The 19,689-nt window shown below is 41.9% G+C and overlaps 1 protein-coding gene across 1 annotated transcript in view; it reads right to left on the reverse strand.

Annotated features, from left to right (window-relative positions):
• POC1B (POC1 centriolar protein B) overlaps window positions 1-19,689 on the reverse strand; it is a 944,738-nt gene that overhangs the window by 508,525 nt on the left and 416,524 nt on the right. Inside the window, exon 8 of the mRNA XM_044087861.1 lies at window positions 1,762-1,895. Within this exon, the coding sequence (XP_043943796.1) occupies window positions 1,762-1,895 (134 nt within the window). The remainder of the gene's footprint in view (window positions 1-1,761; window positions 1,896-19,689) is intronic.

Genomic DNA, 19,689 nt, shown 5'->3' on the forward strand with positions numbered 1-19,689 from the left:
AATTTGAAAAGGTTTGTTTTTACCGTGCAGATGACAACAAAGAGCCCTGTAATTAGAAAGGCCTCTCTACTCTGGTAGGAATGTATATGCACATTGAGAGGAGTAGCAGAAGGTATGGTTAGGTCACAATTACAAGTTTGCCTTTCCCTATGATCTCTTCCCCTTAAAGGGATAAATGCACAGTGACTGAACACTTCATAGGGACCCTCTCAGACATCTGAATCAAGAGCTGGATAAAACAGAAACAATACAATGGTTATAACATACTTTCAAGATTACATCTACAACTGCAATACCTCAAGTCAGATACACTGCTGCTCAAAGCTCCTGCATATGCATCTTTCCTTTACTTCATCTAAGCAGTTCACAAAATGCAGACAGGTGTGTGTATTTCTGACAGTCTTGCTGCACAGTTTTTTTTTTCAAAATTAGAAAGAACACAAAGAAAGAAAGAAATAATGACATGGGTATTCATTTCACAACTCTTCCACAGTGAAGAAAAACATCTTTTGATTTGAATAATCATAAAATATTCTCCCAAACAGCACTAACCGACAGAGAGACACAAGCCAATAGCAACTGATGCGAATGTGTCCTGCAATTCTCCTGTAGTGCAAATTGTAAATTGCAATTTATAGTATGTTATACATCACACTGCATTTATGAGGGAGGGGTGTGCGCTTTTACCCTGAAACTCCAATCTTACCATTAGCTATCCCTCCCATTTCTCCCAACTAGCCTGTTCATTCCCTGAAGAAAGAGCTCTGTGGCTCATTCATTCCCCCAACTCCACCACAGAGTAAACATCAAGCATCAAATCATTGCAGTCATCAATCAAAGGGAATTGGGATTTTATCTTTTAACACCCTGACCACTCCCCACTGCATGTGTCTATCTAACAGCACATAGCACAGCAGTATTCCAGAGTCTGTGACAGGTAACCTTCCAATGGCCATAGCCCCTTGAAAGTAAAGTACCTTCAGTGACCTCTATTCTCCGACTGGGGATTCTACTGCACCATCACCCCCATGTCCATCTCTTACAGATCTCAAGCTACTAAACAAACTCGGATTTTATCCCTCTATGTTAAAGAGGCTGCTGTTCTGGAAGCCTAATAAAATTGCATAGTCATGCTTGATCAGTGCACACCAAAAGCCAGTGGATCCACACTGAATCACCATGCCCAAAATGTTACCTTACTGCATCAGACTAGTGTCAGATTTCCAATTAAGAAATCTTTCAAATTTTGGATTGATTTTTCTTGGAACGACAACTCTTTCTTCAAGAATGAAAAACTTAAACATGCACTAGGCTTGAAATCAATATGCTACTAAATATAATAAGGTCAGCTAAAAAATATAAAATGTACATACGTTCTATACGCAAGGCTTTCTTAAATGTCCCTTTGAACAGATTATTCACAGAAATACAGTCATTATGAATTAAACAATGAAAATGTACACCCTCACAAAATGAATGGTAAGCAGTAATGAACAGAAACAAAATATGGCTCTTCCTTTCCACAGAAAACATGCAGTCAGATGGAAAGGCACAACACAAAAGGGTTACCCTCATGGTGACGTAGAGATGACAAGGCACAAGTATGGTTACAGATAAACAGCCATAACTGTCACATCAGCCTGTATGCAATTTTTGCCAAATTTCTTTCAATATAAAATTCTCAGAAATCTAAGGACATTCATTCATTCATTCTCCAATACAGAAATAATATGAAGTATACAGACCATCAGCCTACTATACCTCATGCCCGTGAAGTGTATAAATAAGCCTCCCTTCCAAAAGGTCTAAAATCTTCAAAGTGCCATCATTCGAAGCAGTAATGAGGTAGTTGCCAGAAGGATGGAATGTCAAAGTATTAACTGCACCACTGTGAACTGTTTCAAAATAATAAATAGGTAAGCCAAGCATAGGAAATGAATATGAACTACATAAGGTACTAATAATATTTTGTAAATTATTTCAAACACAGATCATAAGCAAACGTACTTTCTCTTGCACATAACATTTCTTCAAATAATTATGAATTTATCTCAGTGTTTCTAAGGAAAGACGTATGTCCTATACAGTTAATTCTAAAATCGCTATCTGCACTGATCAGTATTGCACTAAACTTTATATATCTTAAACAAACAAGAGGTCAGGTAACAAATTTGCTCAAACTAAGCTGTCAAGAGTGTGAACTGACTTCATTAAGTACAATTTAACACAACCAGCAGTGACAACCAGGCACAATAACTCTTATAAAGAAACTGTGAAATTTAAGATACTAATGATGACGAATATTTTAAAATGCTTAGCGATACACAATTTTAATGCCTGGTTTAACAGCCCGAGGATTTTTCCTTTTTAACTTCTACCTGTTACATCTTATGTCTGCTGTAAAGACTTCTCATGAGATGCACATGCATCTCTTCAACGGTTTTGCTTCAGAGTGCAAGTTGTAATACAGATAAATGAACAAAACGATATAATCAGTAAGTCAATAATTATTGTACCTCAGCTCTCAATCAAATTACAGTTATCACTTCAATAAAACTTCATATATACTGTGATACAGTGGAGTTTGAAGACTTGTCGCTCAATAAAATAGTACATAGTGACATCAGAGTTTTAAGAGCGGTTATATAAGAAGATGGCCAGCAGATGGAGCTAAAGTAGTATTTCTAGGAAAAGATAATGGAAGCTGGATACAACAAAGACATTTGTCTCTCAATGCATAGGGATTATAGAGGGACACAGATGGAGTGGGGATGTTTACCATATGTTAGCCTCAGCCTAAGGGAAGAACCTGATACCTAGGGAAGGGGCTGTCAAGAACAGAGAGATTAGGAGGCCAGACAGAAGACAGCCTGAAAAGAGACTAGAGAGAGAAGCAAGGAAGGCTTATACATTCAATGCAAACGAGACTGAAGATTAACTGTATTACTGAACTTTGGTGAACTATTTAAACTCTGTTCATAGGTAGGTACTAGGCTATTGGCCCTAGGACCTATATAAGCCTAGCCAAAAAGGTACCCTGGCTTTCGCCATCCAAGAAAATTATTTTCCTGGTCCCATGTCTAGCAGAGCCACAGAAGTGATCCCCGGGGCGAATTTCCTATTTCTCATCCAATCATCAAGATTTTTCTTGAAGAGTGCTAATGAGGAGCTTTGTTTGATATAGATAGGTAGTATGTTCCAGAGTACGGGACGTCTCTGGGAGAGGAATCTATCCCTCCAGCATGTTCTGTTTATTGTGGTGACAAGGTTTAGGTCCCTAGAGCGTGTAGCTCGGAGGGATTGGGATTTCTTTAAGTGGAGCATGTCCAACAGTTCTGGGTTTGACATAGCTTTGTATGTTAGGCAGAGATCGCCTCTGAGTAGGTGATATGCAACAGAGTAAAGCTGGAGTTTTTTGAGACGGTCTGCGTAGGGCACCTGTTTGAGGCCAGTAATCCTCTTTGTGAGGAATTTCTGCGGCCTTTCCAGTAGTTGTAGATGTCCTGTGAGGTACATACCAAAAAAAGCGCTATACTCTATAATGGGCCTAATGAGTGATGAGTAGAGGGGAACAATTATCTCTTTTTTCATGGATGAGAAACCTTTTGTGATGAGGTGTGCCACATAGAAGGATTTCCTGACTACTGTGGCGATGTGATTATCAAAGGAGAGACTACTGTCCAACTGTGTCCCAATGTCTCATCACACTTTCGGTGTTAAGTAAACTACCACCTATGTGATAGTTTATGGATACAGAGTTTTTACCAAGAGGCATGACAATGCACTTTTTGGCATTGAGCTTAAGGCCATGGCTTTGACACCATGCATCTGTCTCAGTGAGGCCCTTTTGTAGGAAGTCCACATCGTTAGGAGTTTTGATTACGGCTCCTAGTTTGCAGTCATCTGCAAACTTTATTAGCCAAAGACCTTCTGTGTTTGGTATCTACTTCTCTCAAGTACAGGCTAACAGGAGAGGACCTAGGACTGAACCCTGTGGTACTCCACATGTCACTGGTCTGAAGTCTGGAGTCTGCTACTTTCACAGTGTGGGTTCTGTCAGTGAGACAGTTGGCAACCATCTTGTTGCATAGGGATTTATACCTAGTTTAGTGAGTTTATCGATAATTCCAGAGTGGGGGATGGTGTCGAAAGCCTTGGCGAGATCTAGATAGGCTGTGTGAACCACCTTACCTTCATCTACAGCTTTGGTGACTGCTTCAAAGATGTCTATTAGGTTTAGGAGATATGATCTGCCTTTTACAAACCCGAACTGGGTGGGGTCCAGAGTTTGGAGATTACCAATGTCTTTGTTTATAAGTTCCATGATGATACGTTCCATGGCTTTGCAGACCAGGCTCGTCCGGCTAATAGGGCAGTAGTTCCCGGGGTCTGTGATGGATCCCCCTTTGTGGAGTGGGAGAACCGTCGCTGTGCACCATTCAGTGGGCACAAAGCCTGTGGTGAGGCTATGATTGAACATGGTACTTAGGTGGGGTGTCAGTTCCTTCTGTAGTTCATGTAGAATGCAGCCTGGGATGTTATCAGGTTCTTGGCTTTGGAGAGTGTGGTTTTTACCTGTGCAGCCGTGATTACAGGAACTTTGCATTCTTCCGGTATAGAGATAGGCCCTTTAGGGGGTGAGAGTGGGGTAAAGTTAGCACTGAACCTATCTGCCAGGATGTTGGCAATATCAGTTGGTTCTGTATATTTAGTGCCATTGTGCTGTAACTCAGAGCAGATCTGAGTGTTGCCATTGAGAATCTTGACATAGCTATAGAATGCTTTGCGGCTGTCTTTAGAAACAGTGGCGATTTTGTTTTCATAACAAGATTTGGAGGATTTTATGAGGGATCACAGCTTCTTACTGAGGCTGATCAGGGAGTTCCTCCAGTCATGGGATTTTACTCTTTTTGCAGCAGTTTCTTTCTTCTGTTGTAGCGTTTGTTTATAGCAGGGGACCACCAGATTGGCTTCCTTTTTTTGGAGGATAGCATCTTGGTTCTGTTAGGGAATAGCACGATCCATGCACTCGTGTAAGTGCTTATAAAGTGCATTTGTGTAGTATTCAGCAGTCGTACCTCTACTGTCCGTCTGCATGTTATTTAAGTCTGAGGATTACTGTTTTTCTGAAAGTATTTCAAAGAGTGAAGTAACTTAAACATGTATTACTGATGTGACAAGCTTACTTAAGTAAAGGTATGATTTATTTTATAAATGTAGCCTTTGGGCATTCTGTGAAAGTCAAAGATTTGTGATGTGTAATGTTCATGCAGTGACATGAAAGTAACAAAAGATGGAAACTGCATGCCGTTTCAGCACATTTCTCTGATGTGAGTTTTGAGGGCATCTCAAGACACCACAATATATAGTCACTATAAAGGAAGGTTAATTACCTTGAAGTTGTGTTTTTTGTAGGAATATGCCTTTGACAGTAACTTGACTTATACAGACTTCCCCCAAGAGAAATGTCTAAAATCATAGCAGCTAGAGAAATATGCAGATAATGGAATCTAAATATAAAGTCATAATTACAAAAACATCAGTGGCCATAGAATGACGCAAATGAAAGAATCACATCATCAAGTCAAAGCTCCAAGGACATCAGCAACTTCAGAACAATGAAGAAAATGAAATCCAAGTATCAGGTCACAATTCTAAAGCATTCTCTAGTCAAAGATTACTTCCTGAAGTGTAAGGGTGATAACCTGAGAATCAACCCCTCTGCTGCAGAGGTTTTGTTGCTGACAAAGATGCTACAAACCAAAGTTCAGTGTTGAGCACAGACAGGTCAACAGCCAGTTGAAAGATGGGTAAGGGTGAACACCTAAGGTGACTCTTACTCCTAAGAACAGAGACAGAGAGAGAGCTACTGCTCTGCTATCAGTTCTTAGTGCATGGAGGATGAAGAAACATGCACTCTTTCTACAAAGGAAGTAGAAAATCATCTAAAAAGATTCCATAAGTATAAACTCTGTGAAAATAAATCAGAAAACTGTGTGATGGCCTTGTTCCATTTGCACTGAGCCCTGACTGTAACTGGTCTTCTGGTACAGTACCTGTTCTTCCTCTATCACAGGATGCAAGAACCAACAAGGCTCTATTCTTCTGAAGAAGTTCCTGTTGTTAGGGAAGGTGGCAAATGAGCAGCTGCCTTGTAATGCAAGAATTATGAAAGGGGTGCAGTAATGTAGCATTAATGGAGATGGGAATACATCATCATCATCATCAACCACCCCCCCTTTACCCATTTTTTCTAAATGGGGTCAAGGTGTCACATCAACTGCCGCCACTTCTTTTAATTCAGTGCCAAACTCCTAGCTGCTTCAATAGTCCACAGTTTTTCTCTTACACAGTCTCTCGGTCTCCTGGCAGGACTTCTTCACTTTCGTTCGGCTTCTTCCCGTCTCTCCAGAATCTTCACCAAATCATTTCTTTTTTTTTCTGCGCATGTGCCCAAACCACTATAATCTGTTCTCCTTGACCTTCTTTGCAACTGGAGCTACTTTGGCTTCTGCGCTGCCATCTTCATTTCTCCCACAGTGTGCATCCTACCACTCATCTCAGGCACTTCATCTTCATCACCTCTATCTTCCTCAACTACTCTGACATCACTGCCAGGGTTTGTGTACCATGCAGAAGTTGTAATCATACCACTGTTTTGTACATCTTGAACTTCTTTGACATTCTTCTGTCACATACTACCACTAACATGCTGCACCCATTTGCTGCAGCATCTCTATTCTAGTTCTGACCTCCCGTTCAGACTCCCCATTTCTTTCTCTCTCCCAAATAACTGAAGCTCCACTAATTTTCTCTTTTATCTCAATTTCCTGATTCTTCCGACTTCCACAACAACTGCCTTGTCTGTACTCCATTTCAGACCACATATTTTCAGTTTTGCATTCGCTTTCTCTACATTTGTTAAAGGTCCTGTTCAGACTGCTGATAAAGGCACATTGTCTGCAAGCAGCAGCTTCATTGATCTCTCCCTCTGACCTGTTTGCTAATGTAGTCCATCACTAGTATGAACAGCAGTGTGCTCAGAGTTGAAAGCTAATGCATACCCATTCCCACTGGGAACCCTTATATGAGATGGACACTGTTCATACCTTTGCCAATGGATCCTTGTACATAGCATGAACTAATTCTATGTTTCTGGGACTTTGAACCATCACAGGATGACTAAATCAGCTTTCGTGGGACCCTACTATATGGTTTCTCCAAGTCTAGGGATGCCCATTTAGGCTATTCCCTAATCTCCAGCTTCTTCTCCACTCTGTCACTGCAAACATTAAGTGTACTGCCCCCTTGTTCTTTGCAATTCTTACTGCTCTCTTAGCCTGTTTGTTAGCCAAGTCTGTCTTTTCTATCTCAAATTTTTTTCCTGAAATTCTCCTCTCTTTTGATAACTTCCTGAACTTCTGCATTTCACCAGCTGCTTTCCTCAAGTACCTTATTTCCATACTGTTGTACAGTATTTACACATGCTGCTTGAAATGCTACCACTTTTTTTCAACTCCACTGACTTCCTCTTCTTTCCAAGGTGCTATAGCCCTGTGTTTCCTTGACGGCTTGTGCGTTTGCTTTAGTCAACTTCTAGGTCTTCAGCCTAGTCCTTGTTGACCTTAATATCTTTTTTGACTGACCATATTTAGGCTCATGAGGTGGGCTTTTTGCTGCAATGGAATAGGACTTCATGAGGTGGGCTTTTTGCTGCAATGGAATAGGACTGCCAAGGAAAATATTACAAACATTGGAAAACAAAATGTAACAAGTGGACTATGTATAGTCTTAAGTACAGCATCCCCTATTCCTTTCACAATGTTAACCTACCTCCCTCCTCATATCTCTCTCTCTAACTCCCTCTCTCCGTCTCTCTCTGTCTCTCTCTGTTTGAAGAGCTGAAATGTACTTCCTGATCTGGAGAACAGATTAAATGTGTTATGCTCTGACAAGTATACATGTATAACCGTACTGACTTGATGGACAAAAAAACAACACAGTGACACTGCAGACATAGCCTAGACTCATTACGGAGTACAATCGGATGTAGACTTCCAAAAGAATGGTGTATGACAGGATGTGCATTTTCCAATAGCTTAGCCCATCATAAACCCATAACCTAACATGCCTTTTTGTAAATTAAAATATGCATATATGTGTGAGACAGCATGTATTAAGTTATGTTAATCACTTAACATTAACTTTAATTCTATCCAAGTGTGTCAACAGCTATTTCTATCAAAGTAATACTTTGCTGTTGTTGCTTAGTCATTTAATCAAATCCAACTCTTTCTGACCTTAAGGATTTTAGAACTCCAGATCAGTCCATCAAGAACTGCTTCTTTAAGTTCCTGTGAATTCATATTCATTACTTCAGTAGAGCTGTCTATCCACCTTAGCCTCTTCTGCCCCTTCTTTTGCCTTCAAACTTTCCCAGCATCGCAACCTTCTCTAGTGAGCTATCTTCAGTTTATGCAGACTTGAGTTGTAATCTTACTATCAAACCTTCCAGTGAAGTTTAGATGATTTATTTAAATATTGACTCATTTGATCTTCTTGCAGTCCATGAGCTCAGGAAATTAAAACCTGTTGCTGCCTCCACTTCTTATCTATTCGCAAAGCACTGATGGGGGCTAAATGACATAAATTTTGCTTTTTTAGTGAGTAGCATGCCAGCTTTTGCACTTTCTACTTTTACCCTCATTGACAGGCTCTTCAACTCCTTCTTATTTTCAGCCGAGTAGCATCATCTATATATCTGAGGTTGTTAATGTCTTTCCCAGCAATTTTGATTCCAGCTCTCATTTATCACTAATCCAGCATTTCACATCGTATATTTAGCAAATAAACTGAGTAAGTCAGGGTGACAATATATAGCCATGTCTTGCTCCTTTTCTCAGACCTAAACCAGTCAGTTATTTGACATTTGGTTCTAACAGCTGTGCCTTGTTCTGTATACAAATTCCTCAGAAGGTAACGAAGGGGGATGTGGTATCCTCATTTCTTTAAGAATCTGCTACAGTTTCTTACGGTCCTCACAAAGGCTTTGGAGTGCTCAATAAAACTGAAGAACATTTTTTTTTCTGGAATGCCCTTGCTTTCTCCATTATCAAACAGATGTTGGCAACTGGATCTCGGGTATCTCTGCCCCTTCCAGCATGGACATCTGGCAATTCCAGTGCATACACTGCTGGAGTTTAGCTTGCAGGATCTTGAGCATCACTTTGCTAGCATATAAAACAAATGCAATTGTTAGACAATTTTTTTATCTGGAATACAAACTGACCTTTTTTCCAGTCGAATGGCCACTGTCATGTTTTCCAAATGTGCTGGCAAACTCCAAGCCACACTATAACCATGTCATTTTGCAGATTTTAAGAAATTCAGCTAGAATTATATCAATTCCTGTAGCCTTGGTACTAGCAAAGCTTTCTACAACCCATTTAACATCACTCTCCAGATGTCTGACTCTACATTAGAGAGCACACTATTTACTTTTATTTTATTTATTTTACATTTGTTGACCAGGAAAGTCCAACAGGAACGAGGTCCATTTACAGCGGAGGCTCTGGGAGAAAAGCTCCACATTAGTTAAACAATATTTGCAGTGGGAATTAGACAAGCAGAAAGACAAATCACACAAGAAATAATATACATTTACAATGGATTGTTCCAAGCAAGCTTAATTTGCACATAGTTAGGCCCCAGATGACAGTCAATTGAGGAGTTTAGCACTGTAGTATATAGACAGTGAGCAGAGAAGAGAGGAAGGTAAGAAGGAGTGGAAGAGAGAAGGAAAATATTTATGTGATGCAAGGACAGAGCCGGGACAGAGCCAGGAATCCATAAGATGTGACTTAAGTGATTTTTTGAACTGTTACATAGATGGTGCAGAAGACACATTCTGGGGGGGGGAGGTCATTCCACTTTCTAGCTATGGCATGAGAGAAAAGAGCTTTCCCTGCAGTGTTGTTGGCGTTGGATATACAGAGGAGGGTTTAGTTGGCTGAGCAGAGAGGACAATTTGCTGAATATTGGGTTAGTAGTTCGTTTAGAGCTGGAGTCTTGTGAGGATTCTTTACAATGTTGTAGATGAGAACTAGTTGGTGGTAACTAAGTAACTGAGGAAGTTCTAGCCACTGTAGTTCCTTTAGGGCAAGGCAATGATGGCTTCTAAAAGCAGAGTTATTGGCAAATTTTGCAATCTTATTGTAACATGACTCAAGTTTGTCTAGGTCTTATTTCCTGATGTGGGTTAGGACTGGTGCTGCATACATCAGGGTGGACAAAAGGTGCGTTTGAGCTAGGGTGACCCGTGCTTGGTCTGATAGGAAGTTTTGTGCTTGTATAAAGTTCCCATTTTTTATGTACTTTTTTGATGGTTTGAGAAATATGGACATCAAAGTGAAGATTTTTATCTATTTCTACACCAAGGAGCTTAGTATGGGGAGAGGGAGAAATTGCAGTGCCATTACTGGAGGTGATAGTGAAGGAAAGATGAGTGGTTTTAGATTTGTTGGGGGTAAATAGGAGTAATTTGGTCTTGTTGGGGTTTAGGATAAGTTGGATATCAAGTGGTCCATTTTTCCACGGAGCTGAAGGATAAGTTGGATATCACTGATCCATTTTTTCACAGAGCTGAAGGATTCCTGGATAAGTTGTTGTAAAGTGATTAGGGGTGGGGCTGAGCAGATAAGTGTAGAATCATCTGAGTACTGTATAAGTGATGCATGCTGGGTGGAGGTGTGTAGTTTGTTGGTGAAAATGGAGAATAGCAGTGGCCCCAGTATTGAGCCTTGTGGAACACCTATGGTAGATGGCAGTAGAGGTGATAGCACACCTTGCCATTGGACTGATTGTCTCCTGTCAGAGAGATAGCTTTTGAACCAGGCAGTAGTAGAGGGGGCAAAGGACAGGGAGGATAGAGTGTCTAAAAGTATGGTATGTGAGACCATGTCCAAATGCTTTAGAGAGATCTAAGAATATAGCTGATGGGAAATTGTTGTTTCTAAGTTGGTTAACCTGATTAGTAAAAGAGAGAAGTGCAGTAGTTGTGCTATAGTTTGGGCGGAAGCCATGCTGTGTGAAGAAGATAAGATTATGTGAATTTAAGAAGTGCATCACTTGAGTGTGAATGCATTTCTCAAGGAGCTTAGACAGGGGGGATAAGACAGCAATAGGGCGGTAGTTTGATAGCTCATAGGAGTTGCCACCTTTGTGTAGAGGGATAATATATGACACTTTCCATAGTTCATAGGTTCATAGGTTTATACTAGGCTATCTGCCCTAAGGCATTTATAAGCCTAGCCCAAATTTTTGTGGCTTACGCCACCCCTTATATGAAAAAATACTGTGCCCATTAGTTTGTTGTGCTTCTGTCCAGCAGTGACACAGAGATGATTCCCGGGATAAACCTACGATCTCCCATCCACAGGTCAAGATTTCTCTTGAATAGAGACAGCGAGGTGCTCTGCCTCACATGGATCGGGATTTTATTCCACAGCATAGGGAGTCTCTGAGTGATAAATCTATCCCTCCAGCACGTCCTATTTATATCCGTGCTAAGGTTTAAGTCGCTTGCTCTAGTGGTTTTGGTGGATTTGGATTTTTTGAGGTGGAGCATGTCCATTAATTCCAGGTTGGACATGGCCTTGTATGTCAGGCACATGTCACCTCTGAGCAGACGGTATGCAACTGAATAGAGCTGGAGTTTCTTCAATCTGGCAGCATATGACAGATTTTGGAGTCTCTTTATCCTTTTGGTGAGGAACTTTTGGGGTCTCTCCAATTGCTGCAGATGTCGGGTGAGATACATCCCGAATGGGGCATTGTACTCGATCATTGGTCTGATAAGTGAAGAGTACAGGGGAACAATGACCTCACTAGATCTGGATGTGAATCCCTTCATGATCAGGTGGGCAATGTAGAAGGTCTTTCTAACCACTTTAGCAACGTGAGTGTCAAAAGAAAGGCCACTGTCAACCTGGGTCCCCAGGTCCCTGATAACCTCTTCTGTGCTTAGTGGATTGCCACCTATATGGTAGCTTGGGGTTACCTTGTTTTTCCCGAAGGGTATGACTATACATTTTTGGCGTTTAACTTCAGGCCATGGCTCTGGCACCAGCTATCTGTTTCCGTGAGTCCCTTCTGAAGGATATCCGTGTCCGATGCACTTTCCACTATGGCCCAGTTTGCAGTCGTCTGCAAACTTTATCAGAAAGTCCTCCCATGTTGGCCTGTACTTCTGAGAAGTAGATGCCGAACAATAGGGGCCAAGGACCGAGCCCTGTGGGACACCACTTGTGACCGGCTTGGAGTCTGACATAGCGCCAGCAACTCTAACCCTGTGGGTTCTGTCCTTAAGCCAGTTTGCAACCCATCTTGTGACATATGGGTTTACATTTAAGCTGGTAAGTTTTTCTACAATACCCGAGTGGGGTATTGTGTCGAAGGCCTTTGCAAGGTCAAGGTAGGCTGTATGGACTGCCTTTCCCTCATCAATGGCCTTGGTGACTGTTTCGAAGAAGTCGACCAAGTTCAAAAGGCATGATCTGCCCTTGACGAAGCCAAACTGGGTCAGGTCCAATGTCTGCAAGTCCCCTATACCTTTGTTTATAAGTTCCATTATGATCCTCTCCATAGCTTTGCAGACTAGACTTGTTAAGCTTATGGGGCGGTAATTACCAGGGTCCGTAGAGGCACCGCCTTTGTGGAGTGGGACCACAGTTGCCGTACGCCACTCCTTGGGCACGTATCCTGTGGTAAGGCTGAGATTAAACAGCTGCCTTATGTGCGGGTTTAATTCCTCATTTAGCTCGTGTAGCACACAGCCGGGGACACCATCCGGTCCCATTGATGCTGTGTTTTTAGCTTTAGAGAGAGCAGCTTTCACCTGCGCATTTGAGATGTCTGGGAGGCTACACTCTGCTGGGATAGTTATCTCTCCTTTAGGGGAGAGGGTGAAGTTTGCACTGAACCTGTCTGCCAGTATGTTGGCAATGTCTGTGGGTTCAGTGATTTTGTATCATTTTGGACTAATTCTGAGCATATCTGGGAGTTTCCACCCAGGTTCCTAACATAGCTGAAAAAGGCCTTATGATTGTCCTTTGAATCCATGGCAATTTTTCTCTCAAAATTGGCCTTAGTTGATTTCATGAGTGCTCGTATTTTTTTACTAATAATGATCAGGGGTGACTTCCCTTTTATGGATTTTGTTCTATCATGTAATAGCTTTCTCCTCTTATTGTAAAGTTTGTTAATGGCTGGGGTCCACCAGACTGGACGTTTGCCCTTTGTGGAAAGAGTCTTGGTTTTATTTGGGATTGCCTGATCCATGCAGTCCTGGAGGTGTTCATAGAAGGCATTTGTAAGGGCTTACGCAGCTTGGGTTGTGGTTTCCACTGGCTCAGGGGCCTTGAAGGATACCACACTAGTCTTGAGTAGTGTGAAGTTTGCTTTAGAGAAGTTCTTCACTGTGGTCTTTTTTGTTTGGGGTGGGGGCGGGATGTGGATTTCCAGTGAGATTAGTTTATGATCAGATCTCACCAATGAGGGATATACTTCCGGTGTGGAGCATTTTGTCCCCATGTTTGTGATAATGAGATCTAGTATATTTTCTCCTCTCGTGGGAACAGTGCTGTTCCATGGCATTTGAATTTATGAACTCCAGGAACCATTGGGCTAGAAAGTTAGGGCTTGAGTAATGTTCCCAGTCTATATTCGGGTAGTTGAAGTCACCCAATATGATGGTGTTTGGAGATACATTTATATCCTCCAGTGTCTTCAGGAAGGCTGTGTGGGGTTCCTGAGTTTGAGAGGGTGGCCTGTAGCATGCTACAATTTGTAGAGCAGTTTTGCCTATGGTTAGTTGCACCTGGATGGTTTCCGAAGCTTCGTGCGTTGCCACCAGCCTGGAGGTGTGGGTATTCTTTATGAATATGGATACACCCCCTCCTTTTGTGGTGTGGTCTGGGTTTTGGGGCCGGAACGCATGATATGAGGTAAAACCTAATAGTGCCGGGGTGCTCTCAGGAGCCTTGAACCAGGTTTCAGTTACAGCACAGACATCGATGTTCTCCATACTGAGAAGGGCCTCGAGTGCGTGCATTTTGAGATTTAGACTTCTGGCATTGAACAGCATTACCCTCAGTTTCTTCCCTTTTTTGTTTTCTAGGGTGGTAGGTTTAGAATTTGAGCCTTGCCTAAAAAAGGCACTATGGGGGTGGCAAGAGCCTTAGCCAATACCCGGAATCCCAGGATTGAGGGATGTATGCTTCCTGTATGGAGCAGTTGATAAGAATTAAGACAGGGTAAGCTAAGGATTCTGCTGCTATTTTTTAGGAAATTAGTGGGTAAACCATCGGCTGCAAGAGTGGTTGGTTTCAGTTTTAAGAGTAGTTTTTAAATTATGGAGGTTGGTATGGGTGAGAGTGTAAAGGAAGGTATATTAGTCTGACTTGTAGTGGGAGTGGATATAGAGTTATTCCTGGATAGTTGGGTAGATAATGACAGAAAAGATTCTGTGAAGTGATGATTAAATTGAAAAGCTATGTTGTTATCATTAGTGTTGGTGTTTTCAGCTGGGGTGGTAGTTTTGCCAAGTTTTAGTAGGGAATTGATAGCTTGCCATAACTTTTGGGGTTTTTTAGAGTGTTTGTCTTGGATACCTAGGAAGTAGTTCTGTTTATCCAGTTTTGTTTTTTTGGCCTGAATCCGAAGTTGTTGGTAGTTTTGTCTGTCTAGGCTAGTGTTATTCTTTTTCCAGATCATCCAGGCTTTATCTCTGGACTTTAGTAAGGCTTTTGTACTCCTACTCAGCCAAGGGGCATAGTTTACTTTAGTTCTAAGTTTTCTACTGGGAGCGACTATATTAAGGACATTCATAAAAGTACTACTGAAGAACTCAACTGCCTGGTCTAATGCTAGAGGTTGTAATGGGTGCCAGATACATTGTTGGAACATACTGTTAAGAATTTGCGGATTTACTTTGTGTTCATCCCTAGTTTGCTTATAAAGTAAGGGTTTGGGTATGTTTACATGTTTTCGAAGGAGGAATGTGGGGAGGTGATCACTAAGCTCATCAGGTAGACAGCCCACTTGGTAATTTTGTTTGGGGAAATTTACGAAAGTCCAATCGAGGATCGATAAAAAAAATAAATAAAAAATAAAAATATCGTCCTTCCCATTATATTGTCCTCTCATTTTTTGCACAGCTCACATAAGTATGCCTGCTCCATCTCTCTTTATTATTCCCTGAAACGTTGCATTCAGTAGGACAGTTGTTTTTCCGTTTTCTATTACAATTTGTCCTCCTCCTTTTTCTGACAGCTTCTAAAGCCTGCAAAGAAAGCCATTTTTATTTCTTAATCTTATTATCTGGAATATTTCTGATGCCAACTCCTGGATAATATCACAAATATTTGTCCATCCTTCTTTACCACTTCACACCTACTTCATATTTTAAATATGCTCCATAAATGAAACTTTCAGTCCTTGAATAGTCAATACATCTGCATGGTTACGTCTGTCACTGGAGTACTCACAGCACTATCTACACTGGACATCTCATCTTGCCCTTGGAATGCTTCTTACTATACCATAGCTATACTCTTGAGATACAACTTCATGAATTTCTTGCTCTTCAATTCTTGGTATTATAGTTCTGAAAGTCTCTATTTTTTGCAGCAAGACTGACTGCAATACATCAGATTGATTAGCGTCCTGAAACTTGGGTGTAAAATATTTTTCCTGCACAAATGTCTGCGATTCCTTCTATAAAGCTTTTCATCTTCTAATGGACAGAACAGGGCCTTATTTATTTATTTTTGTTTATTTACCCTTTGTTCATCTGGTTTGGCCCACTAGGCCAGCAACCTTTTTCAGGGGACAGCTGAGGTGGAATACATGCTGTCATGGAAAAATTTGGCCAAGGGACCATGGAACTTCACCTACTCTGTTTATGAGCTACTTGGCACCAGAGGGCTATCACTAGTGCTTGCAGAATTCTATGATGCAAGAAAAGTAAACACTGCTGCTGTAGAAATATAGGAGAGAATCAGAGCAAGACAAAATGCTAGTTGCAGAAGTATGAATATAGAGATATTGGAGAATGTAACAAAGGAAGGAGAATCAAAAGAATGGGAGGAGGTAAGCCGGGCTGCTGAGGTGAACTGAATGTTACAGGTACAGTCGAGCAATGAAGCTGATAACGTAGTAAGAAGCTGAAAGCATACATGCACATTTGGCTGATGGAGTAATCTGTTTTAACAGTATGCCTCTGCAACAAGATACTGTACAGAATTAAAGTACAGAAAAATAAGCACACGTTGTAAGTCAAGAAACAAGAAGTAGTGCACAATGTGAAGATAAGTGTTTGTCAGGAGCAGCAGGGCAGCAGCTTCAGAAAAAAAATGACTGTTGGTAAGACTAAGAAGCAAAACCAGTACTAGTACTACTGACAGGTACGACACCTGTGGACATCATCGTATTCTCATTAGGATTTACTTTAAAAGACATGAGAGCTTTGATACATCTGGAGTCAAAGAAAGTACAGTTTTGTACCTACCATAAATGTAGATGTCCGATAGGTATGCATCTGCAGTCATAACATATGGGTTGTCCTGCCTCAGGCAGCCCTTCGGTCGGCCAGATTCCAAAGTCTGGGTCTGGCATCGGCTGATGTCGCACTTCACCCGACGTCATAGCTCCTGGGGTATAAAGGCATCAGCCGACGCCATTTTCCTCAGTGTTTCTTGCCCCAGATGCCAGGTGCCCTCTAGGAAGGCTAAATTTGTATAAAAGTAGAAAATTCCAAACAGTAGAAATCAAAAGTATATATACATATATACATACAAACAAATACACCATAATAGATTCCCCAGCTAGCTAAGAGAGGGTAAGTACCCTAGGAATACCACAGAGGGGAAGGAGGGTAATCCTGACTGCAGATGCATACCTATCGGACATCTACATTTATGGTAGGTACAAAACTGTACTATGTCCTTCAAGGATGCATCTGCAGTCATAACATATGGGTAGAATACCATAGCCAAACTGGGGGAGGAGGCACTAAGATAATGATGGTGTAGTTAAGATCCCTTGTAAAACTGCAGTTGCAAAACCTGCTCGGGATCTGGAGTATAAAGGAAGATTGTAATGCTTGGCAAATGTATGCATGGAGCTCCAAGTAGCAGCTTCTAAAATGTCTTTGGTAGCCACTCCTCGTAGGAAAGCTGTAGTGGTGGCTGTAGCTCTTGTGGAGTGAGGCCTGATATTTTCAGGAGTTGTATTGCCATGAAATGAGTAGCAGAATCGAATGCAATTTCCTATCCATTTTGAGATTGCTTTTCCTTGCACTCCTGTTGCATATGCTACCAGAAGCTGGTCAGTTTTTCTGCTGGTCTTAGTTCTGTCCAGATAGTAGCGCAGTTGTCTGTGTACATCCAAGGTGTGTAGTAGTTTTCCCCCCCTGTTCTGTGGGTTAGGGAAGAATGTAGATAAATGAATAGCTTGGTTCAAGGATACCCTGGATACCACCTTTGGCATGAAAGTAGGATTGGTTCTCAGAGACACTCTATCCTGGTGAAAGATAAGGAAAGGCTGCACTGCCATTAATGCCTGTAACTCGGATACCCTTCTTGCTGAAGTGATTGCTAGCAGGAAGGCAGTTTTCCAAGATAAGAACTGTAAGTCTGCTGTTGCTGCTGGTTCAAAAGGGGGAAATGTTAATTTTTCTAGCACAAAATTGAGATCCCATGCAGGCAGAGGTGGTTTCCTTGGAGGTTTTACATTTTTGATCCCTCTCAAAAATTGTCTGAGGAGAGGATGAGAGAAGACAGGAGGATCCATGTTGTACTCTGCTGAAATTGCTGATGCATGAATCTTAATGGAAGAATAGGACAGGCCATTGTGGAACAGTTCTGCTAAGTATTCTAGGATGTGTGCTAGGTTTGCCAGTGTGACATTTGTTCCCTTTGCTGCACTCCAAATGAGGAATCTCTTCCATTTGGCTGAATATGTTTTCCTTGTGGAGGGTCTGCGAGCCTCCAGGATAATGTCCTTGACCCTCTGAGATAAAACAGGTTGGTTTTGTTTTATGCAATTTTCCAAGCAGTTAGCTGCAGCGTTTTTAAGTTTGGATGCAGGGTCTTGTAGTTGTTCTGCGTTAGAAGTAAAGGCCATAGAGGTAGAGGTCATGAGTTCGTCCGAGACATGCTTCTCAGTAGCGGGTACCAATGCTGCCTTGGCCAGTCTGGAGCTATGAGAATTACCTTTGGCTGTTCCTCCCTGATCTTCAGTAGAACTTTGTACATCAATGGGAGTGGTGGAAAGGCATAAACTGTCAGGGCCTTCCAGCTGAAAGAAAGGGAGTCCACCCTCCAGGCTTGTGGGTGGTATACTCTTGAGCAGAATTTCTTCAGTTGGTGGTTGAGTGGGGAGGCGAATAGGTCTATCTCTGGCATTCCCCATTTCTTTGTTATGGTTTTGAAGATGTCTGGATGTAGCATCCATTCGTGAGCATCCGTGGTAGTTCTGCTTAAGCTGTCTGCTAGTGAATTCTCTTTTCCTGGTACGAATCTGGCCTGCAGTTGAATGTTGAGATTCAGGCCTAAGTTCCACAGGTCCATTGCCATCCGGCATAGAGGGTATGAATGTGTGCCTCCCTGTTTGTTGATGAACTACATGACTGTGGTATTGTCCGTCCTTATCAGCAGGTGTCCTTGCTGGAGGAATGATTTGAATGCCTCGATTGCATGCTTCACTGCCAGCATCTCCTTTAGATTTATGTGTAGATTCAGCTGGTCTTGGGACCATAGGCCTTGGATACACTTGTCTTCCATGTGTGCCCCCCAGCCTAGGTCTGAGGCGTCCATGGTGATGGTCTGCCTTGGATGTGGTTTGTGGAAAGGCAATCCTCTGTTGGTCTGGCAGGCCTGAGCCCACCACAGGAATTCTTTTTTCAGGCATGGAATGATTGGTATCAGGGTTTCTAGACTGTGTCTGTGTTGAGACCATACATTCCTTAGGTACCATTGTAATTTTCTCATATGCAGCCTGGCATGTGGGATCAAGATTATGCAGGATGGCATGTAACCCAGGGCCTGCAGGACTTTCCTTGCAGTAAGCTGAGTTTGTCTTGTTAATGCCATGAAGTAGACTGGTAGTTGCTTTTGTTTTTCTTCTGTGAGAAAAGCCATCTGAGTTACTGTGTCCAGTTCTGCACCCAAAAATGTTATCCTTTGGGATGGCACTAGTCTTGACTTTTGTATGTTGACTGTGTATCCCAAGGCTTGCAGCAGTTGTATGACATAGGCCAAATCCTTTATTATTTTTGTCTTGTTGTCCGCTTGTATTAGGCAGTCGTCCAGGTATGGGTATATTTGAATTCCCTGAAGCCTGCAATGTGCAATTACTGATGCCAGGCATTTCGTGAATACTCTAGGCGCAGTAGATAAGCCAAAGGGCAATGCTGAGAATTGATAATGCTCTGATCCTGCAAGAAATCTGAGGTGTCTTCTGCAATCTGGTCGTATAGGGACGTGCAAGTATGCCTCCTTGAGCTCTAGAGTCACCAGCCAAGACTCCTTGCCCAACATGGGAAACAGTTGCTGTAGGGTCAGCATCTTGAATTTTGGAACAATGAGATATGTGTTCAGTGCGGACAAGTCGAGAATAGGCCTCCATTGA

The sequence above is a fragment of the Protopterus annectens genome, chromosome 11.part0 (assembly GCF_019279795.1).
Source record: "Protopterus annectens isolate FY-2018-M chromosome 11.part0, PAN1.0, whole genome shotgun sequence".
Taxonomy (NCBI): domain Eukaryota; kingdom Metazoa; phylum Chordata; order Ceratodontiformes; family Protopteridae; genus Protopterus; species Protopterus annectens.